The sequence below is a fragment of the Ambystoma mexicanum genome, chromosome 1p (assembly GCF_040938575.1).
Source record: "Ambystoma mexicanum isolate Mex_15411 chromosome 1p, UKY_AmexF1_1, whole genome shotgun sequence".
In the NCBI taxonomy this organism is placed as follows: domain Eukaryota; kingdom Metazoa; phylum Chordata; class Amphibia; order Caudata; family Ambystomatidae; genus Ambystoma; species Ambystoma mexicanum.
The window spans coordinates 1,288,361,814-1,288,386,397 of NC_090921.1; the positions used below are offsets into that span (position 1 = coordinate 1,288,361,814).

Sequence of the window (24,584 nt, forward strand, 5' to 3'; positions counted from 1 at the left end):
ATGGAGTCAGCTGTTGTATAAGCAGGACCACAGACTGCAGGGTGCAGGCAAACATCTCCAGATCGGCGAGGTGGGAAGTGGAGCGCTCGAGACCCATTCAGAGATGCAGAGTTTATGCAGTGCTAAGAGAAGCTGAAGTACGCTGGAGGCTGGTGGCAGACTGCAAGAGGGAGGCCGGCACAGCCAAGCGAAGCGCTCGTAGAGATCCCGAGCTGCAGGTGGAGCATTGCTGGGTGAACAGAGCCACGAGAAGCCGCTGGGAGAGGGAGCGAGGTACCACGTGGGAAGGAGAAAACCTGTGGCGTTCAAGAACCTTGCAAGGCGCCGTAAGATCCAACTAGTGAGTGAATCTCGAAGGGGGAACATTGGGCTGGCAGGTGGCCCGTATGAAAACAAGCAAGAAACATTGATTTAAAATTAAGTGAAACCCGTAACAGGTACTTTTGAATACAGAATTAACTGAAAACAATTGAATCCTTTTGAATATTGAATGAAGTGAAAGCAGTTACAAGCACCTTTGAATATCGAATGAACTGAAAGTAGTAATGAGCACTTTTGAATACTGAACAAAGTGGTAAGTAAATATAAACACTTTTTGAATACCAAACAGAACGGATGCAAGTGTTGAGTATTCTTGAACATTGAGCAGAGTAAAAGAAAGTTTGGGAATCTGCCTGATACAAGGAACTTGGCGTTATATGAGAACTGATATGAGAAACCAAGCATTGGGTGCAGCCAAGAGAGTACAAGGAACTGTATGACATAAGGGAACAAGCATTGGCACAAGACAGAAGAATGCCATAAAGTGTAACAGATGCATAGTGGCCAAACAAGCCACGACCCAGTGTCAGAAGAAGGTGACACAGGTGAATGAATCAAGTATCAAAGTCAAGTTGAAGCAGTGGCATAGAGTGGATGGAAAAGCAGCCAAGAAGGGGGGATTTGTTGCGTGACCTGTACTAGGTGGACCATGTGGTCTGATAACTCTGCCTAGACCGAGTGCCCCCCTGCATGGAAAAGCCACTGATAGCACCTATAACAAAGCTTGTGTTTTGCAACAACCTCTTGTGTGTATTTGAAGATAAGAAACTGAACTGTCTATGTGAACTGGTGAAAAGTGACAATTGTGTTGTTTTGAAAGTTGGAAGATTTGAACTCATCGGGAAGGGGAACCCCTGTGTCTTTTGAACTATTGTGAACCTGGGGAAGGGAAGCTGATCCCAATCCAAGAGCTGGAAGAAGCTTTGAAATTTACTTTGAACACTGTTTATTTTGTTGCTGACACCCCTACATATTGTATACATTTCGACGTGAGGGCAAGTATAGGTTTTGGACGCAGGCAGACTTTTGCTTTGCACTTCCTGACAAAGACTATCCTTAGTTTATTTAGGTAGGGTAATCCCACCTTAGCATAGAGCAAGTTATGCCTCATCGAACCCTATGTTTCAATACAATAAAACCTTTTTGACCAAGCTTGAATGTGTTGTCTGTGTCTGCTTCATGATGCCTTCACATTTGGTGCAGGAGTATTCTTATTTTGTTGGGCAAACTTATTTCACAGCATAAAGTATAACTCAATTTCTAACTAAACTTAATTACACTCCCTTTCCACTGTTGGCCCACATTTGTATTTTCTTCCTGTTCTTCTTTTGTCTTTGCCTCTCTCCTTCCTTTCTCATCTGCTTCCTCTTCACATCATCCAAGTTTTACCCTTTTTCAGGCTCTTTGTTGGGACACGTGACTTCTGGCAGCCTGGGACATTTCACAGTCTTTTACTGCAGTATCTTTATATGGGGGGCAAGCTCCTCATACCCTCACACCTCCCACCGAACCCTTCCCACCTTCACTAACCCTTATTCCAGTACACCCTGGTCCCCTACATTCCCCAAACCTACCCAAGTAAAATGTCCCACCGCAAAATGCAGTCAGCCGACTGCAGCCAGATTGGGGGATGGAAGGGTGTACCGTTATTTATTCTGTCACTTGAAGCCACTTCTCTCCTTAACACAACTTCTCACATCTGAATATCCAGACAAAGCCGGTGGACCCTAATGTAGAAGGAGGGGCTCAGGTGCAGCAGGTCTTAAACATCGAGTGCCTGGCTGACTTCGATGAGGTCCCCCTCATGAACATTAAATTCAGGTAAGTGGATCATATAGCCTTGAGTTCTGAAGTAAATCCACTTGTGCATGCATCAGGACAAGAACCTTTTGAGGTTGACCGGGACATTGACCCACAATTGAGAAGGCTCTAGCCACCCAATGAGGTGATGGACTTTCTGCAGGGAATCCCAAACCCTTCTGCAGTTAACAGACCAAGACATCCCACTTTCCCTGAATAGTGTTAATTGGCCAGCTGGATTTTATTTTAATTGACTTTGAAGGGGAACAAGGTTTTTCAACCTCATTCCTCTACTGCCTTTTTTATTTTCTTCTGGAAAAGCTGGTTCCTGTGGTAAGTCAGAAGGAGTCAGACAAGGGTGTGGCCTTTTACACAAGGATTTTATTGAAATAATAAGTGAAAGCCCTACCTTTTCCTATACTAAAAGTCTGCCCTACCTAACAGAATTCTTGCTAGGATGCTCGTCGTCGGGATGGTTTTTCCAAAGCAAAAACTGTCCAAAAACAGCTACTTCTGACCCTACCACTAATCAAAAAGGATTCAAAAAACAAAAAGGGACTCGGGAGAATGACTTCCTTATCCTGGCCCAGGTAGCTCAGCCTCGGGGCTTGATCCTCTTATAGTCTCTTGTAAAAGTTCTGTATAGCCCCTGCAGTTCCTCCAAATTGGTTCTTTCCTCTTGGTTCATATATTTCCTCTTTCCTGGTTTCTTAGTCTCTATCAAGCGTCCAATAAACTCTTCTTCCCACGATTAGGACAAGGAAGGTTACTCCCGTAGTACTCTTGGCTTTTCCCCACTCAATGTGATGAGGGAGATCACTTCAATGGCTCTCTTGGGTTCTCTTATAGCTTTCACAATTACTGTTGTGAGGGAAATTACTCCTATAGTACTCTGGACTTTTCTTAGTTCTTGCGTTATTACTGTAACGAGGGAGATTACTCCTGTGGTACCCTTGGCTTTTCTTAATATCTTTACAATCACTATGATGAGGGAGATTCCTCTCGTACCCCTCTTGAGCTTTCGTAGTATTATTACAATCACTTTAAGGAGAAAGATTGCTCCTGTAGCACTCTTGCTTTTTACTTCTCTTCTGGCCTTCACAATTTCTGTGACAGGGGAGATCCCACCCGTACGCCTCTTGCCTTTTTCTCCTCTTATGATCTTCAAAATGACTGTAACGAGGGAGATCACTTCTGTAACACTCTTGGCTTTTCTGATGGTTTTCACAATTACTCTGACGAGGGAGATCACACTCGTAACCCTCTTGGCTTTTCTTATGATCTTCACCAATACTGTGACAAGGGAGATTACTCCCATAGCAATCTTTACTTTTGTCATGGTTCTCACAATCACTGTGACGAGGAAGATTACTCCCGTAGCAATCTTTACTTCACCCCCCAAACTCCTACCTGGTCTCCTGCCGCTCCCACTACCTTGAATTTGATGGGGGTGCGTCACAGGTTGTTCCTGGGGTTGCAGGCTGTTTCGTTCTCTGTAGACGCTCCCAGTATTTCTCTCTCTGCTTTCTTGTGTGCGGCTCCACAGAACCTTTAGCTTGTCGGTGTTGGCAGTTTATAGACCACACAGTCCACCTCCCAGGGGTCACACCACCGTCTGACTTCTTCCAGCTTGTCAGTGGGACGATTCTCCATCGGCTCACAGAGTACTCTGTCCATTGCACGTAGTTCCCTCGACTGTGGACCAGCTTCTTTCAATGAACACCTTGTTCCCAGGTCTGAACTTTCCAGGCTGTGCAGACTAGATGCCGGCTTCTCATTTCAGTAAGTCCTTCCTCTGTTTTTATCCCCTGTTGCTGGGTCCTCCACAGTAGAGGATCAAAGTCCTTCCATTGTTTCCAATATTTAGTCTTTATGGTTCCTTGGGGCCAACTCTTCTCCATACTGGCTATCCTCACTGAAGGATTAGTTGTTATTGCTCCTTTATTCTTCTTCTCAGTACTGTTGGGTTTCAAGCTATTGCTATTCTTCGTGTCTCCTTTACTCTTCCTCTTCTCATTGGTTTTTGACTGAGTAAAAGAAGAGATCTTACTATAGCAAAGAGTAGTTTCTTTCAGTTGGACTTCTTGTGAGAATAAAGGCCTCAGGGTCTCATAGGCAAGAGGAATAGGGAGTTCCTTCACGGAACGGGAGTCCTTATCCCCAAGAGTGCAGTCTCTCCCTGTGAGGTTCTGCTTACCACCACTTCTAGGGGCATTGTTGCGTAGCAGACTCGCTTCCCTATCCTCATAGGAAAGGACTCCCCTCTGGGTAGAAGTGACGAGTTCCCATGAACGGTCACATTCCCCTTTTTGGGTTACCAGTGCTCTGTGCAGGGAGACCTCTCGGGCAGCACCACTCATTTTACGGGAGCACTACGTACCTTCTGTGAACTGTTGCCAGGGGGCCCTAAGGGCCTCTTTCCTATGTTTTTTAGTGTGCACTGTATATTCCATGTGCTTACCAGTGCTGGGGATGTCATCTCCTTTTTTATCACATGTATTTTTCCTGAGGCATAAGCCATCTTCCATGGAGTGCTATGGGGACACTTTGTGTCCCCTTTATTTTGTCAGAAGTAGTACTTTTGTTACATTCCGTGCTTCTCTTGAATAGGCTGGTGGCAGTTGATACCTTTTGCATTTCTTCTCTGATGCAACATTGTGCTCTGCCTTTTTAGCTGGTATAATGTAGCTAGGGAGACTGTATTCTCAACATGCCCACTCCTCAGGTTTTAATTCCTGTTCAATGTGATATGGCCTTTATTGGCTGTCTTTCTTTTCCACAGGAGATGGGTCTTCTTCCTTCATGCATTTTTGCAGCTTTCCCCTGGAAATCCAGTGAAGGGTGACCAGTGTGTGGCAGCTACGTGCAAATGGGGAGTGGGCTTTCTGTCCTTAATTCACATTCCTCCATTGGTGTGGCTGCAAATGGACATATTCTAGACACCTGGCTCTCAACTATTGGACAATCACCTCCAAGTTTGAATGTTGCAAAGAGTGTTGTTGAAGGGCTGTGCTAACACCTAACCCGATTTCAGGATATGAGGAGGGGGAGCTGGAACTAGGAACCAAGTCAACCCCTTGAATTGGCAGAGATCCGAAGAAGACGACAAAGGAGGAATGCCGGAGGACTGCTGCAGGTACCAGTATTGTCTTAGCCAGCATAGTTGCGTTTCCGACCTCGACTTCTGCTCAACAAGGGCGACCATTGCAAGCCACCTCCCTCCCTTTAACTTATGGGCCTAACCAATCAGCTGACGTGCTAAACCTACATCGCCTTTCCCAGCCCGAAATAGCTTGCATCTTTGCAGTTCGCCTGCAATACCCTGTACCAGCTTTGCTCCGCTGAAAGAAGGATCTTTGTGGGCATCCTTAGTGCTCTGCTACGTTGCTGGAGCCCTACTGTGCCAATCTTCACCAGAGGAGGAGCCTGCCAGCAACCCGAAGCCCAATCCCTGAGTGGGCAACAGCCTGCTGACCCTTTTTGGGCACATTGCAAGACATGCACCTGCCCAGTGATCCGTGATGGTCTCTGCTATGTTGTTATACTGATCCACGGGGCTTCCACTGTAATACAATGTCGCCAGAGGAGCCAAACGACAATTGCTGGTGAACACCCTCAATCTGACCGCCCAGCATGACTTAAACGCTAGTAAGGTAAGTTTTCCCCAACAATTCTTTATCTATTGGAGGTATTCCTACCTTGGGGAGCATCAGGGGCTGATATCACTTAAATCTCTTGATCCGCTCTATACCCATTGGGTTTTCTTTGGTTGCAAAGTCCTGTTTACCTTAACGCTATCATGGTTGACCCAGGTCGGCAGAGGTCAAAACAGTACTTCTAGGCTAAGTTCCCTTGAACCTTAAGGGTGGTAAACTGCTCCCAAAAACATCTACATTTTGACTTGTCACCTTCTGACTACTACTTTGGCTCTGAACTTGCTGCTTCTTTATCCCGAACTCCCTATCAGGGTGGCCTTCCTAGTACTACTCACCTATAACGCTAAGTAACCTTTTTGGACATCTCAAGACTCTGAGACTCATACTAGATAGGGATTGGACTTCTTAAGTTAGCTGCATTGTGTTTTGAACTCTCTTATAAAAGCAAGCCCTGTATATCAGATGTTCTAACAATGTGTCCCTACTCTAGTAATTCCAGTATATGTGTGATATCTGTGTGCAATCCCAACGCAGTGGGAAACCCATAATGGGTTGCCCAGCTGTCTGTTAAATATCTGTAGAAAGCTATTTTTACTTGCCTTCAATTGCATAACGTGTGAGGTGTTAACTGTACTATGCACCAGTACCCCCTCCTTAGTTCAGCCTGACTGCTCACCTTTTCTGCCTTCAAGAGAGTGGTTGTATTAATTTCTTGTTGAGGCAACCCTGTTCCCCCAGGTTGGCATCTCCATGTCCTACCTCAGGAAGAGATGTCGAAAAACCCTCCTAACACAGTGCAAATTCAATAGACTTGGGATAACCACTCCTCATGAGGCAAGAGGGTGTTGAGAGGTGGGATGTGTCTTGCAGCCGTGTGTGGTCCACAAAGAGTTCAAACACATTTTTAGGTAAAAGCAAGATTTATAAAACACAAAGAACTCGTTTTTTGGGGTCAAACTGAAACATATGGTATCTGGACAGTTTCTTTGTCAACAGTTCCACCTGTTAAAAGGTCTCTTAAAGTTCACAAGATTTCTGGCACCACCCTCTCACTTAGTTTCTAGACTTCTTTCTCCAAAAGGCCTTCGGCCTTTCTCTTATTGATAATGGGATACAACCACCACTGTTCTTTTCTGCAGGTCCAGAAGACATGGCTGTGTCTCTGCAATGAGCTGTAAATTCAGCTGGAGTTTCTTTTCCCTGTGCAGACAAATGCATCTGAGTGTGCCTGTCCAGATTTCCACAGAGGAGCTTAAAAGGATCTTCCCACTTCGCTTTTCTGGTGTCCCTATTTCTTCCCTCTGCATAACTTACCTACTCACTCATTTGTTCCCGATCCACCTTGATGCCATGCCACATGCTTGTTCACCCTCCAACTATGGGTTCAAACCTTTCTTATTAGTGTCTCACACTTACCCTGTGCCTTAGGCTTAGTGTGCTCTCTTGTTCCATCCTGCTCGTGTTTGCATCTGCCTCGCTAGACCTTGGTGCTCGGCACCCAACCTCCTCCTAATGTATTTCTTCTGCCACCTCCTGATCTTCTCTTCCCAATACCACCTGAAGTCTTTCTACCACCTTCTAATATCCTTCGCTGACGCCTTCTGATGTCCTTCTGCAACACCTCCTGATGTCTCCCCTTAGCTGCCTTCTACTGTCTCTCTCCTGCTGTCTCCCTCCCACCACCTCATGATGGGACTTCCCCTCCTCTTGTCTCCCATCGCTCCAAGGTGTAGGAAATGTCCTAGCGTGCTACGAGCAGCTTTTTGACTGTGACTTTAAGAAGCCAGTCTGTCATTTTTGATTTCTTGTCTGTGTGAGTTGGCCCAGGCCCACATGTCCACGAGTGAGTCGCAGTGGGACCTGCAGTGAGCCTTGTCAGTGTTAGAATTGTTTTGTTAACATCTGGTGAGGTTGAGCCAGTATCTTGTTGAGGCGGGGCTGGGGAGGGGATGCACTGTCCTGCTCGAGGGTGCATGTTTCCTGGCTAGGCTCTTTTTTTCTGGCATGTGACTCTTTCCTCTCCAGTAATGAGAGCTAAGTGAGGTTGACCAGGGGATTATGTACATTTGCCATTTGTATGTATGTGATTTATAAAGCGTGAACTGAGGAGCAGGATAGCAACAGAGTGCGATACATAGGGGAAACACGCAGATGCTACAAGTACGGTTTCTGGTTTTACAGAGGAGCTAGAATGGATAGGAGAGCAGAAGAAAGGGACCCAGTGAATGGGCTCCTCCCCATACCCTTCCGGTACCATCATCCACAAACTCAGGCAGGGCCTGGTCCCTTCGGTCATCCCACTAGAAGTACTCTGAATAAAGTAGGTAACTTTGCCAAAGGTGTTATTACAGGGCCAATGTCACCCTTATGAGAAGTAATTGGTGCGCCCCCTAAGAAGTCTGAACACCCTATCTGCCCTCGGATGGGCAGCTTGATAAGAGTTTGGCCTCATTCTGAGTGCTGCCATAAAATAAACTTTAAGTCTCCCTTGTTCACAGCTTTTAATGAGGTTCTTTATCTGTGCATCCCCTCTATTACCATAGTCTGAGGGAGTAGGAGTGGCAGGTGGCCAGGAGGGGAGGACTTGCATAAAAAAGGGTCTAGGAGAGGAGAGAGCACAGCTTGGGATTGATGTTCATGTATCCTCTTCCATCATAACTTTCTCCTCTTCCTCTACAGGTATGGAGGTACATTACAGAACATCACCTTGAAGCTGCCCATCACCATCAACAAGTTCTTCCAGGCCACAGAAATGCCCTCCCAGGACTTCTTCCAGCGATGGAAGCAGCTCAGCATGTATGTTTGGCTAAGTATACTGGTGTTGTTAGTGTTGTTAGAAAAGACAGAGAGAGGCACACAGAGAGGCATGTAAATATAAACAATGGTGTGCTGACAGCCGATAGGAAAAACAAAACAGATTCAGCACATAAACCGAAAGTCTTTGAATAAATATTCAGGTTATCACCTGAGCATGTATGCATGGCTTATTTCAGTGAATTCACTTGCATGGTCTGAATGTAAGAAGCCAAGTGCAGCGCGGATGCCTGTGTATCCACACTGAGCAGCAGGTATGATCCTTAGTGAATGGCATGTTGACTGAATGCACACACATGGTGAAAGCAACCTCTTGTAGGGTAACAAGTGTTTGTACCTTGTACATTCAACATTAAGAAGCATTGGCTTATAGTGTAGAAGGGTCTATCTTTAAGGAATGACCGATGAGGATCACAATTTCTTAAAGCATAGCATCTGGTTCATTCAAGGTTGAAGTCATGGAAAGAGAGGTGTACATTCTAGTTTTGGAGACTTCTATTTTAGGGTAATGTTAACTGTTTTTTCCAATGTTTACAGCCCACAACAGGAAGCACAGAAGATATTCAAAGCTAATCACCCCATGGATCCGGAGGTGACGAAAGCCAAGGTGAGAAAGCTGGGACAAAGCGAGAAGAGAGGGGCATACAGGTCTAGTGCATGATTATGCATACGTTATGAGAGCTTACATTGTGCCAGATAAAGAACTGTCCATTGTTTTTACAACGCCTCTGCTTTGAACAAGAGACAGATTTGAATGATTGACTAAGACTGCCTCCTGCAAAAGAGCAAGGGTTGGGTTGTGAGCAAGAAATAGATGGCCTCAGATTAAATTTTAAGATAGCTTGTGCTTCTCTCCCTGCCCTAGTTGCTGGGCTTTGGTTCAGCGCTGCTGGAGAAAGTCGACCCAAACCCAGACAACTATGTAGGTGCTGGAATCATCCAAACAAAGTCCCTCCAGGTGGGCTGCCTGCTGCGTCTGGAGCCCAACATCCAAGCCCAGGTAAATGATGCAAGAAGGTGTGTCATGAAAGGCTAAGGCAAGCCTAGGAACACAAGATTTTGTATACAAAGTCAATACTTCATTGACCTGAATTGCCATTACTTTTCATTAAAATATACTATTGTGTTCTCTTTTGATATACAGTACTATGAAATATATGTAGGTTTTGCTTGTCACCAACTTGTAAACCTTTCCAGTTCATTGTGGATAATCTGGGATGCCACTCTCTCTGCATGTGGGAGCTTGCAATCACTTTGCAGCAAAATCCTCAGTGCACCACAGGCCTTTACCCATTCATCATCCGGCTCCTGCCTGACGTCTGTGAGTGTGTGACTATACATGTAACACTTTATTTTCAGCTTTCTTAAAAGGGTTGACATGAAAGTATCAATAAGAACATATTGGTCTAGTGAAGATGTGAACACTGTGTTGTTCTTTTACTCCTTCCCTTTATGGTGACTACAGTCATCTTCACAAAATACACTCAGAGGCTGTCCTTTGTGTAGGTACCTACCCAACTCTCACCTATTTTTTCACTGCCTGCCTGCTCAAGGTACGGTTCCTCAGTGCACACCAGTGGAAGAACACTTTTTTGAAGAGGTTTGAAACATATACATGTCTGACATATAACACTGTTACTTTGTATAGCTCCGCCCAATAAACTGCACTGGCAACAGACATTATGAAAGACATAGTTGCCCCACAAGACTGGAACATGTGTTTTGCTTTTGAGTAACAGCTGTTTTGGTTTCTTCCATTTCCAGATGTACCGACTGACGCTGCGAACCAGCAAGGAGGCTGTGTCCAAGCACCTCTGCGAAGTCCTAGCAAAGCAGTTTTAGAACGAAGAAAAATTGTCTGTAGATGAGAAAACACTATCAAAATGGAGGGCTTAACGGGCATCGCATGGGCGTGTGTGGAGGGTGTTTGTATCTGCGTGCGTGTTTACATGGTACGTTTGTCAGTGTGTGTGTCTGTCCTATCTATGCATATTGCCTTGCTTCTGTTGGCAACCACGTCTGGGAGTGTAAAACTCAATGAAGGAAACCCAGAAGAACAGATATGGCTATGGAGCATTGGGAGTGCTTCATCCTTCTGTTTGCCCTAATGTATAGGAGCGGTGCCTAGAAAGAGGCCTCAGGTAAGGATAACCCTTAAGTGTAGGGAAACAAGGTGTTCATCCCTTCTATAAATGTTTGGAATGCCTAGCTATAGATTTCTATAGGCGTAAGGTGGATCACAAACAATGGACAAACTTTTATGGCTGCTAGACTTGGTTAACTGGCAGAACAAACATTGAGCCTTCTGGAAGGGCGACTGATTCCTGCAGAGTTGACTTGTGTACGGTACTAACAGTTTGGGTGTCATCTGCTTGAGAGTGTTTATCTAACATTGACTTTGGAAGATGCAATGGCCTTCAATAGAGAAGCCTAAGGAGGCGAATGTGTCCCTGACACTTCATCTTAGTTCCTTGACCATGTGCTATGCTGGAGTGCAGCAGCAGAATAAGGATGTAGGAAAAGTGGGCAACTCTCTAACTCCAATTTGTGGGGTCTAATGATTTCTTGCGGTCTCTCAATTGCTTCTCACGGGATCTGCGTAGTCTTTGGTTGTAATTCTCTTGGTTACTGTCCCTCATTACAGTCACTACGGTTGGGTACGTGTCTGCCTACGGATTATGAGGAGCTGGGTAGATCTCCCTTGCCTCCTTTACACAGTATGAATGTGTATTGTCGGTGCTCTTTAGACTCCTTGCCAGTTAGTGTGTGTTTGAGGTGCATGTCTTCATCAGTGTATCTCTAGACGTGGGCTTCTAAGTATTTTAGTTTGAGTACTTGTATGTGTGTCTGTGCGGAAGCTGTTCTTTTTGTCATTCAACAATGTTTGTCCCTTGAGTGTGTGTGTTTTACAAGTGGCATTGTGTATGTTTTGATAGGTGTGTGGTGCCTACCTTATGGCCCCTCCACAGTCTTCTCCTTGGGCGGGTGTGCCTATGTAAACTCCTTCCATGATGTGTTGGTGTATGTGAATCTCTCACATTCCAGAAGTGTGTACAAGCCAGCGAGTTATCCTGAGTATTTCTTAATTACTCAAGTTTACTCCCTACCTCTACTTTGTGCATAAGTGGGCACACTTTGCCCTCAAGGTTTTGACAGTGACTTGGGATTACCTGGAATTGAAGACCCATTGAAAGACACTCTGAAGACATAACATAACCACTTTCTTGCACACAACACCTCTATAAAAGGCAACACTCCATCAAACTACGAGGGCTCTTTTGGGATGGCATTCACAGTCTTGGGACAAGTTCTGGCCTGGGTGCAATGGCTATAGGTTGGATCGATTGGGGAACAACTACATCTCCAGCTTTATACTTGCACACGGTTTAATTCTTTGCTGGATGTCCCATTCCTCAGACGTCACTGAAATTGGTTTGCACTTAGTAGCTCTCTGCCGCTATGTGCAAGTAATGTGATCAGTATTACATCTGTACATTTAGTTAAATGGGCTTTTTCTCAATTTTCACCCATCCTATGAATAGCTGCATTCTCTTATGTTAAAGGCATTTTTTATTTTATAATTGCCAGTTTTTCGAGCCACAGGTACAAATCATTTTCCCCTCTGTATTTCTGCTGCCCAGGGAAAACCTCACCACCCAGGAAAGCGCAGATTCAATTATGTGTAATGAGCTGCTTTTGTAGGTAATGTCACTTTAAGGCCACATCTTCTCATACTTAACTGAGCTTTGCTGTATTGCTAATGCAGCCTACCTCAACCTGACTTCTTATTCTCACTCTTGGTGTGCACTTGTTAACAGGCAGTTAAATCTTATCAGAAAGGAACTATTAGAGTGAGAGTTTGTTTAGCAAACATGGTCCGTTTTCTTGTATTTCTGATGGTCGTGTGCCCCATCCTAAGAAAACGCAGAAGCTTGTTCTCTTTGTCGTTGCTTTCCTTCTTCGTTCCCAGGAACCACCTCAGTCATTAAATTAGATGCAGAAGTGAGCCAGATTTACAGGAGACATGATAGATGTTGTCCATTTTACAGATTTTTGGAATCTTGAAAGAAATATTTCGTAGATGTGTCACACTGTACATAGACCTTATCCGGTTCGCTTTGTAATCACACATTGTATCCCACAACCACCCTTTCCAGATTTCCTAACACCTTATCATCCAGCTGCTCTTCCACCCACTGGCACGCTGCAAGGAAATTTCAACTCAGACTGCCAGAAAGCAAGAGGACCTCTTGCCTCAATTTGACAGCACCCTTTCAAATACGGTGGAAAATCAGAGTCTTTGACTGTCAGAGTATTTAGACAGATATTATTGGTATTAAGACTAAAACGTATAATTTTTAAATTTTGTTTTAGTTCAGTTTAAAAAGGAATTCTAAAGATTTTAGTTACCAATTGCCTTTCAAAATCCTGCTTGTTCTCTGTCATGACATGGTACTGTTGGATACACCCAAGGTGAAACGGGGAACTCTGGTATGGATCTGCTGGATACTTCAAATGGATTCCTCAGGCAGCCCCCAAAATCCCCAAATACCTGGCCTGCCTTTGTCAGTAATGTGTTCTCCATTGAATGGGGCTGAAACATCCTCTGTCACCAGCAGGCATGGCCTGGGTTTTTGTGAAAAGTATAAAGAAAAATTCACAAAAGGGAGCAAATGCTCTTTTAATTCCAAAATTACATCTCATAATCAAATTTGAAAAATCCCAAACCAGAGATGGTAAGGGGGTGGGGGGTTATAGGAGGGAAAGGGGTGGAAGTGGCAATCAAATAGTGAGCAGGGGAAACTCAAATAAAAAGAATATTTGGGTGTAAGAAAAAAATCAATTTCTGATTCATACTAATCACAAAGAGTCCCTACCTACCACTGGACCTGCTAATTTCAGAATAGTGAGATATATGGATGTTTCCATTCAGATGTCCCACTTCCTTTATCATCAAACCTGTGGTGAATGCCTCGCTCTAAGAATAAACTGTGGAATGCATGTTGCCAGTCTCTGTACCCTTGAATACTTTATGCGATACCTTCAAATGAGGTCCAAGACTCTGCTATTCCGTCCTGTTATCCTGCCCTCTCTACTTGTGAATAAAAAGCTGCTATTATCGCTTATGATGCTATTTTCCATCGCCTATCTCTAGCTCATCCTATAGTTTGAGTGTGTATATCTCATTGTCTTTGAAGAATGTTTCACCTGAGGTTTAGCAGCTTTGAGGGAGGATTTGCTTTTCAAAATGTACTGTGAAAGTACGCGTTCATATTTCATTAAGGCACTCTGACCGCTGTCTGTCTTTTTGGGAACTCTCTCTGTTGTGCTACATCCCAGGCACGCTTTCCAGTGTCTAGCCTGTGTTGGCTTAACATGCCCTTTGTTTGACAGGCCCAGAGCTAATCAGCCCTTCAAAAACTGAACAAACTCCTCCTTTGTCTGACATTTTTAAATCTCATTTTTTATAGCCATGTATGGTCTTAACACTTCCATCGTATGACTGGCACTTATCAGTTTCTCAATCAGGACTAAAGTCTTCAAGAACAAAAACTACCTGGTGTGCGACCCAGTTTTCACCATGTAAACTTCTATTCATTTACACGTCTTGATTTTTTACCTTTGCCATGGCTAGGACTTTAAAAGACATAATTTAACTTTTTTACACTTTAGTTGTTGTTTAGGACTAGCATTTTGTTTTAGCCCCTTCAAATTCAAAATATCTATGGACTGACCTGTCTTTTAGCACCATTTTTGTTTCCAATTTCCTACTGGGGCAAGATTTTGAGGAGCTCAGCTATTATTTCAGGGCCTATGTACATTTTGTATGTGGTCTTTCCTGCAGCTTTCTGTGAGTTGTTCAAATTGGATTAACTTGTTTTACTATTCCTCTGAATCTTGTTAATTTGACTCTCTTTTTTTATACAAAAGTTTTAACTTTTAATACTGTTTCAATATTCACTGATTATTTATTTTTCAAACTGTTTAAAGAAAGTTCATTTTCTGTTGAAACAGAGCTCACTTCATGTACGTTTTGCGGTAGTTTTCCTGGAAAAAGATTGTCATGAATGGACATGACAGATGCTATCGACTTCGTACGTTGAGTGTTGTGTTAGAGAGGGCATTCAAAACTGTTTTAGTACACGGTGGTAAAAGTATCCCTCTAGTTCTCTTCTCATAATTTAAAACGTAAGTGGAGGGTTGATACTTTAAGCTATGCCTTTTTCCATTAAGACATTCCTGTTTCATCCTTTTTTTTAAGGGTATAATCTTTTCAGCCCACTTCGCCCTCTAAAACAAAAGAAATGGACTCAAGAGCTTTAGAAAAAGGAAAGCTAATGTTCTCCTCTGGCTGGACTGCCTCTCGAGGTATTACCATCAGTGTTCACACCACTGTACCACTTGTCTGTTTTTCCTACCTTGCCACATCCACAAATGTTATTTAAGATGACGGCTTTCATTGTTGCTATCGCCTACACAGAGTAGTTAGTGAACTTCATACTCTGTGTGCCTCAGACATATGTCTGTTATCTCAAAATAAGGTTGTTCTTAGAACTTGTGCAACTATCTTGCTAAATGTTATTTCTGTTTTGTCAATTAGTTGATTCATATGTTAATAAAATAATATGCTCTTTCTTGATTCAGCTGCTGCTGGGAAGTGTTTACATACCCGTACCATTTTGATGATAGGGTTCATGCTTCTGTTTGGATTGAACTGAATTATACATAGAAGAGTTTACTTTATTGATGTGGTTTTAAAGCTAAATAATTGTCGGTGCAAATCTCTTCCAATTGTATAGTTTATTGCTATGCATCCTTCTACCAAAGTGCCATCGCTCCTCTCTTACGTAATTTTTCTCCTAGTGATATTTTTCAACGGGGCCACATGGAAACCATTTCATACCTTCTGAAAGCTCTTCTGTTTGGAAGTTGCCTTTTAAATTGGTTAATCTGTCCTCTGACACCTGTACGTGTAAAGATTCATTTCTCATTACGCTCCTCCCGTTGTGTGCCCAGTCCTGGCACTTTATTCCAAGCATGTGATAGTAGCGATGAGTCCAAGCTGGAGGACATCTCCATAGTAATTCTCCATAGTGGTAATCTTGCATAGATTTGCATGCATTTCCCCCAGCCGTCCATTTTCAGAAATGCCAGCAAGACGTTTTACTCCAAATGAAGCTTGCTTTGTGGTGGGTCATCATGCTAAAATATCGCTTATCATAGGTATCCATAGAAAATGTACCATGAAACATAATCCTTCCACCAAAGTTTCTAAAACAGTTCTTTTGAAAACAGGAGATAATTTAGATCTATTTTAGGTCTATGAAACTATTCATATATAATTCCCAGGCTGGAGAACATTATTGCTCCTTGTGTAACATGGGTCCCTATGGAATCCATGATCTCTTATATTCTGTTTACCTGCTCCTATTGTTCAGTGACTTAATTTGCTGCCTGCCTGTGTTGTTATCGAAGTGCTTAGACTCCCTCAACACCCTGTTAGATGTACTTACCCTCCCTGTAGCTTACTGGAAGCTCTTCTATTCTATTTAAAGATTTTACATGCACCATGAATGACTTACTAAGAGCTCTGTTCCCCCTACCTCTTGAAGGACTTAAATAGCCTCCCATGAAACATGTTAGGAAACTTAGCTTCTAGCTCTTCAAGGGCTTAACTCGCCACTTATGTGACTTGGCATGTTTCCGTCTCCCCTTAAACCTTAGGGACTTTTCTTGCCTGATAGCCACATGTGCACCCTTTTCCTCACTCCTTACACCGCACAGAATATAAAGGCCATTGTGGGAATTTCCTACACCCGGATGTGCTAGGAACCCTATTTGGTCCTGAAAATGTTTTGGGAAGCCCTACTGCTTTGGTGACCGCCTTCATAGACTCTTCTGGCAGGCAGAATCTGCCCTCGATCAACAAATATGGGAACTCGCCTTTATTTTTTAATGTGTTCTGACTGGAAGGTCCATATCTAACCTGTGTACATATATTTATATAACTGCATACGCACATATCCTAGGGAACATAGCTAGATGAATCATGTCTGGTGCACGACTGTTCATGGTGCCATGGCTGGGATTGAAAATAAACAAGCTTTCAGGGACCTGCCCGTGGACGTCAATGCTGGGAAAAATGTGTGGAGGGCGCATATTGATAAAGCCAGCCTGCAACATGGACACTGTCTTCACTACGTTTATGATCATTAGCTGCCATTGGCAACCAGATCACAATCAACGTGAACAAAATATCACCAATACAACAAATACACCCTTTAATGTACACAACGTGAGATAGTCAAGACAAAGTAATCTAAAGCTGATAGTTTGACAGTAAAATGAGATTGTCTCTGCATCATCTCCCTTATGTCTCACAATATGGTGGGACCAGCTGTGTGTAGATTTTTGGGAAGGAGGGTGCGAGGGGGGTGTCAAAAGGTGGGTTCGGATAGCATTGTTGAAATGCAACCATGTGCACAGAAAATATCCAGCCTACTTTACCCTCCCTCTTCTTGCTTAGACACCCTGCTAATTCTGTAAGTAATCCTTGGTGGGTGACCTCTCCCGACCCCCAGGGATTCCCACTCTTCCTTCTCGATATATAATATGATTATATATTTTTATTTGGTTATATTTGTGGTTTTTGAGTTCTGTTTACAGTTCTGGTCCATGACAGTGGTGGATGTACACTGGTGTACTGCAGTAGTGCGATTGCTAGTGAATAGTAAGCCTGTGTGTGTAACCCCAAGTGAATGTATTGCCATGCTTCGCACATTCTGTACCATAACATTCTGTATTTTATAAACTGTATCATTCCCACTTAACTTTTCTGGAATAAAATGTTGAGCCATGGCTGTGTTCTTTTCCTTCTTTTACTTCAAAGACAGATGAGTGTGTCCTCGCACCAGGAGTATGGATTGTTGGAGTCACTTCAAACTGCACGCATTTAAATAAGACAACTACAAGATGAGTAAAGTTACTGCGGCAACTGGTGTTCTAGCTGTTGATGCACAATCTCCTAGGGATTGCTTGTTGTATCAATCTACATAATATTGCAAAACCTCTCCGATTACAATCTCAATCCCCGAGTGTCACTCCAAACTGTAAAATCTTTGCTTTTGTTATACCGAACAACTGAAAAACTCACCCAGCTCTTCTTATGTCTTTTTGGTGAAATGTGTACCCTCCCTTCGACCCCTGATTTTTGTTTTTGTTATGTGGTCCATGACTCAAATGGCATTAGGGTGCTTTTTAGCAAAATTGCATAATTTCATCCATGCCCAAACGAGGCCCTTCTAGCATTTGAAAGTGTGACGATGTTTTTAATATTTTAAAAACGTTTATATAGTGCACTAACATGGAAAGGCACTTGGGATGACCTTTAGGCAACATAAAAAATGTACAGCATTCGACATTAAAAGAATGCCATAGATTATGTATGCATAAGGCATATGAATTTGGCATTGCTTGTGTCCGAACCCTTGCTTGTTGTCGAACTGGAGCTCAAAGATTGTTCAGCTGAAAGAAAAATATAGATTCTTCCCGCCGCTCCTTTTAAAATATAGGTTCTTCCCGCCGCTCCTTTTATATAGGTTATGCGATTTTGTCAGATAACTGCCACTGCTCTTGCATTTTTCATATCGCAGTTACTTGCTCTGGATCATTTGTGCCTAACTGAACAATACAGGTTGAGCATGACACTCTGAGTGAGGTGAGAGGTTGAGTGTTTTTACATTTTCGTACCTTCACATTGACGGTTGTTTCTTTCCTATACAAAAATGGGGAAAGTATAATAATGAACCATTTTTCAATGAAGGTGATAGTCATCTGAGCAGAAAACACTGCAACATCACATTTAATGCTTCTTTTAATTAATGCATTTGGCTAAGATTTCTCTACGGATCCTTTTTGTGGCAGATTGTTCCCTCTTGGCTTGGGCCACCCAGTGTACTGTATGGTCACTTTTCAAATGTAGGCCCACTGATAAAACATATGGATTCCCGAGATCCAGTGAGAAATGTGATTTGGGAGTAATATCTGCATATTGATATAACACTGTAAAAGAAATAGATACCGCAGAATATTGTTGGGGGTACATAATCAGGGTATGTGATTCAATAATAATATGCTGATTTAAACATGATATATAGAAAACTGAAGTAAAACATGAACAAAATATGATGGACAATGAACGCACTAATTAATCCTTACAATTTGCATTTGTACGCAATACAGGCTGCTAAATGCTGAAAACATGAACAAATCGACCAGAGTGAAGCGGATGAGCCATGTGCACCCATGTTTATGCTGACATGTTTTGACACTAAACTCAATGTGCAGACATTGCATTTGGGTGCAAACAGGGAAAGCTAGTAGACAAATAAACTGAAGGAAAAAATGAACAAACTACATCACTGTCAAACACCAAGCAGCTTCTTCCCATTGAAAAGTCATAGCAACAGAGTTTACAATGGCCAACCTCAGGATCAGATGTTCGCACCAGGAATAGTATATGCACTCTGTTTGAATATACCTGTGGAAGACAATATATCAGAGCAGCGGAGAGTAATGACGAGCCATGACAGGAAGAAAAGCAAGGATAAGTGGCCAAATGAATGTGGTGGTAGGAAATGTCTCTTCTCCAGCATTGGATCTTTCATGGATTCACATTCTTGAATTATTCCCTGTCATCAGACTGGGAATCCCTGGTAAATAAAATATCATATACAAAGCCATGAACATTGCTAATAAAGCCTTAAAGGCTTCTCCTTTGTAGCCTATTTACTTAATTCTGGTTCTTTTTCACCTCCAGGCAGCCATCTTCAGATTTGTCCCCGCAGTCTAAGTGACTAGGGGATCTTCAGAACTCTCTGAGCTTTCTTTTCAATCAAACCTCTATCACTTTGTAGCTACTAGTTACAATCCTGGACTGAGAAAACGTCGACTGGCTTGTCTTCACCTGGCTCCCCGTGTCCATGCCTGAGATGAGCAGGGAAGATTCCTCAAGAATTAAACAATCCCTTATTAAGGATTGTACAGGATGTACAAAGAAAAACGTGTTTTTGAGGGACCCTTGCCAACAATGCATCTATTGTCTACAGCATGACGCAGAGGCTTGTGAGATATGTCAGATCTTCACCCAGAAAACACTTTGAGACCGACACAGAAGACTTCTTCTTTTTTTGGAAGAAAATAGATGCCACTCCTCAGATGATGAATCCATTAGGACAGCCCCAGCCTCTATGTACAGTATTCCTGAGAAGCATGCTCCAGTGAAAAGGAGCTCTTCAGTGGAAAGGGGCACAGCCCCTCCTCCTAAAAGCAAGTTCAGAGGTGAAACAGAAAAAGGGGGCTCAGCTAGTGCCGAGAAGTGCCCAAAAACCATGGTAAGCCACTCGTCAATGGAAACTCGGCAGCCGATGAGCAAATCTACATCTAAGACATTGGGCCTCATTATGACCCTGCCGGTCCAGAAACAACGGTGGCAGTAAATCCGCTGCCACCGTTGTTTCCGGACCGGCTGATTCCAAGTCCTGCAGGCGGAAATGTAAACACTGGCTCCGTCATAGACGGAACTGGTGTTTCCATGGTCCTCATTCCCATGGAGTCCTATTATGGAATGGGGATTTACGAAATTCTGCCTCAGATTTACCGGGTCACCGGGGTTGTAATGGCCCGGTGATTCTGGCAATCACAGTGGCGGAATGGTATTACGGATCTGGCGGCAGCCTGCCAGTTTTTCCGGCACAGCTACCGCTGGACTCGTAATGAGAACAATTGTCTATGAGCTTGTCTACGGCAGGTATGTCTGCGACTCAGGGCTCATCAACGGGAAGATGGTTCACATCACCATCTATGGCTACCAAACCAATGGCACAGCCATCATCGACGGCCTCATCTACGTCTGCCCCTTTGTCGAAACATAGTAACAGAACGTTGTCAATGAAGATCAGCAAACCGTTGAAATGAAAACAGTTGTTGATCGGTAAGTCACGATACATGATGGGTAAGTCGCCATACAGTGACACAGCATCATCCACGAGTAAGCACTCGTCATCTTCCCACCCGTCCACGGGTAGTGCACTACCACCGGAAAAGACCTCATCCGCAAGCAAACACTAGCCTACCTCCCACACATCAACAGAGCAGCTCAGCTCGTCGACAGACCATCACTCGCCCCTGGCAAGAGACAAACAAGCACCAACAACTCCACAACAATCAGAGATCAACATAGTTAATCGCTCCTCAGTAAAAGAGAGGAGGAAACTACCGGACATAATTTTCCAGGAAGAATTTTCAGACGTAGAGGACCACAGGCCAAAAACGGTAACAAGGGAAAACAGCCCCCTTTGGCAGCCACACATGTAACCACCAGAGGATGCAGATGATCCATTTCAACCCACCCTTATTCACTTCCTACAAAATATTCTGGTGGAATTTTAGAGAACGAAGAGAGTTTGCTCGACGGAGGCAGCCACGACTTTTCAGGGCATTCCGCTGCCAGCTCCTCGACAAAGAAGCTTGTCTCCATTAATCTCATCTAGACCGCAGTCCAGCACACCTGACCCCGCGGCAGTGCCACTGCGCAAGAATCCAAGGAGCGTATCTCCTCCTGCATCAACTAGGGCAAGATCCACAGTCTATACGGAAGACGTTTATTCATGGGAGGACCCGGTGGGTGACCAATACCGTGAGTTCTTTGATGAGGATCCTCCCGCAGATGAACCGACAGACAAATGGGATGATTATGTCATCGGCAACAAAAAGCGGAACTTCCCAGGTGGTTCTTCTCCACCTGATGATATAGCCTCCTTTCACGCAATAATTAGCAATGTTGCACAGATGTTTCATCTTAAGTGTCGCACAAGGAGAGGAAGTCAGTGCTTTATGAGCTGAAGGACAAATGGAGCCATACGATACTGGACACCATATGGGAAGCTGGTGAAGCCATACATAAGAATCCACTATCCACATCAACGATGACAGTCCGCCCAGAGAAGAAATGCAAAGCTCCAGACAGCTTACATCAATGCCTTCAATGCCATCCAAACCCGGACTCGGTTAGAACGGTTGCTGCCAGGAGGAAGCTGGCAAACCCAGTATCCCTGCTCACCACTCCCACGGCTAAAGGGGGTAGAAGAATGGAGGAAATCGGCCAGCAGGAAGGTATCTGCTTCGGCTTCATTGTCAATCGGAGCAGAGAACGCTCTTGCCATGAGTACTTGCTATGATGGGGAGCTCTGGCATAAAATGAATAGCTTCATGGAATATCTGCCAGCTGACCAGCAGGACGATGCTAAGGCAATAGTTAAAGATGGAGAGACCACGTTGGACCACATTATAGATGCTGCAGTGGATGCAGCAGAGGCAGACTTTAGACACATGGCACTTCAAACTGACAATGACATGGCAAGGGCAATCCATTTCGCTCCTTTCGTGGTAGAGCAGGAAAGTACAGACCATCCAGCAGAGGCTTCACCTCTCATAGATAAACTTCTACACATGCACCATCATCGAGGTACCAACAGTCCTCCACTAAATACAGTGCTCAAAGGGGCAGACAGGGCTCGGGTAAATCGTGGCCCTCCACGTCTAAGCAGACCTGATTTTCCAAGAAATCCTCCCTTACACTGCACCCCTCTGGGGTGAAGGGTCAGCTGCCATGAACATCAATGGCAAAGAATTACATCAGACAAATGGGTTTTACAGATGGTAGCCAGGGGCCACCCGCTAGAATTCTTAACATCGCTGCCAAGGTCACCCCCACAAAGGATAAGACCGCCACATCAGTGCTTGCACAAGTTGGAGGCAGGCAAGTTGTTTGAGAAAGCAGCCATAGAAAGGGTTCCACACCAGCAAAAGGGAACAGGATTCCATACCTGGTTTTTCCTCAGAAATAAAAAGAATGGGGAATGTCGCCCTATCCTCGATTTGCGCCGCCTCAGCAGGCTCTTGAAGCACATCAAGTTCAAAATGACTGCACTGCAACACGTCATACCTTGGATTCAGGAAGATGACTATCTGGCTACCATCGATTTGAATGCGCCTTCTTCCATATACAAATTCACTAGGCACACAGACACTGCCAAGATTCACAGTGGGTGAGCAGCACTACCAGTTTTGATTGCTTCCGTTTGGTCTAAGATCAGCTCCCAATGTGTTTATGAAGTGTCTGGCTCTGGTGGCCGCACACTTGGACAGGTCTGGCATGGAGGTGTTTCCATACCTAGACAACTGGCTCATAAAGGCAGCCTCAAAGGACCAAGCAATCCATAGTGTCAGGCAGACAATGCACACCATCACCACACTCAGATTCTCTATCAACACTGCGAAATCAGTGGTCGCTCAGTTGCAGACAGCCAGATTCCTGGGAGTGGACCTAGACACATCCATACCTCACATAAAACCATCCACTGAGCAAACTATGGCTCTGTTGCAGCTTGTAGAATGGTTTATGGCAGCAAATACCGCCACTATACGTCAGTACAAGTCCCTTCGTGGCATGATGTCATCATGTATATTCTTGGTCCCCAACTGCAGATTAAGGAGGCATTAGACCCACAGTGGGTGCAAGCTACATGCTCTTAGGAAGACATAATTCGCCTGACTCTGAGCTTTCACCTGGTGGTGCAACAAGGGCAAACCTTTACAGTCCCCAACATCAAATCTCATTCTCAGGACGGACGCACATATAGGTGACCGGCTCTACACATCAATCTCCTGGAAGTACGGGCCATCAGCGTGGGTGTTAAGATAGTTAGATCCAGTCAAGGGCCAAGTGGGAATGGTGCAGACTGACAAAACAACATCCATGCACTACACCGACCCGCAAGGGGGCATGAGATGTAGGGAATAGGCCCTCAAGGAAGGGATCCATATAATAGCAGTGCACCTCCCGGGGGAAAGACAACATCTTAGCGTATCAACTGAGCCGACAGTATGCCGCGTCTCACAAATGGGAGCTTGACAGATCGGATCTCCAACAGGTCTTCAGGAGATGGGGGTCCCCACCGATTGACCTCTTCGCCACCAGGGCCAATGCCAGATGTCCTCTCTTTGCAACAAGATGCCCGGAGCCGGGATCCCTGGGGGATGCATTCTCCCTACCACAGACAAACAGGTTCTTGTATGCCTTCACACCAATCCCTATGATAATCAGAGTGATGAGGTGGGTCCAGAAGCAGCCATGCAAGATGATTCTCATGCCCCAAGCATGGGCACGGCAGATATAGTATCCGATCCTCTGGAGAAATGGCATGCAAGACGCCCATAGGCCTCTGGGCACATCAAGCACTGCTCACTCAACAGAATGGACAAGTACCTCACCCCAACCCTGCTGTACACTCCCTGAGAGCCTGGTTGCAGAACAGCAAAGATTTGCTTATCTAGCTATACCTGGGGAATGCTGGGATATGATCTGTGGGGCGAAATCACCCTCTAAGCACAGAACCTACACCAAAATGTGGAGCCGTTTTTCAGTGTGTTGTGGCGCACGTAACCTAAATTCGTTGCAAATTACGATGGGCCTGTTGCAGCCTTACATGCTGCATTTGGCTCAAGCGGCCTATCCCAGGCATCACCTAAACTTCACATTTAGGTGGTCACAGCCTATGCAAGAAGTCCTCAAACATCATTGTTTATCTCCAATCCGGCAGTAGAAACTTTTCTTAAGGGCCTGCTAAGGAGCTTCTTACCAGTGCCACGACAACTGCCAAGTTGGCGACTCAACACAGTTCTAGTGGCATTAATGACGACCCCCCCACTAGCCCATTCACAAGTGGGACATCAAGTCTCTTTCATGGAAGGTGGCATTCCGTGTCCCAATAACCTCAGCCAGGCGCAATTAGTGAGTTGCAAACATGGTGTAGACGTATCATTTACAGTCTTCTGCAACAATCGGCTCAAGATCAGACCTCCTCCTAAGTTCTTAACTAAAGTAGTCTCACAATGATGCTAACAGAACAGATAGTTCTGCTGACTTTCTTC

General features: G+C 44.3%; 1 protein-coding gene across 2 annotated transcripts in view; it reads left to right on the top strand.

Moving 5' to 3' along the window:
• AP2A1 (adaptor related protein complex 2 subunit alpha 1) overlaps positions 1–10,643 on the top strand; it is an 891,085-nt gene extending 880,442 nt beyond the window's left edge. The window contains exons 19-23 of one of the 2 annotated variants that reach the window (XM_069605316.1): positions 2,019–2,142; positions 8,457–8,573; positions 9,129–9,198; positions 9,457–9,591; positions 10,356–10,643. In XM_069605316.1, coding sequence (XP_069461417.1) covers positions 2,019–2,142; positions 8,457–8,573; positions 9,129–9,198; positions 9,457–9,591; positions 10,356–10,433 — 524 coding nt within the window. In that variant the 3' untranslated portion in view covers positions 10,434–10,643. The remainder of the gene's footprint in view (positions 1–2,018; positions 2,143–8,456; positions 8,574–9,128; positions 9,199–9,456; positions 9,592–10,355) is intronic. The other variant, XM_069605324.1, reaches the window with a different exon arrangement.
• The last annotated feature ends 13,941 nt before the right edge of the window (positions 10,644–24,584 follow it).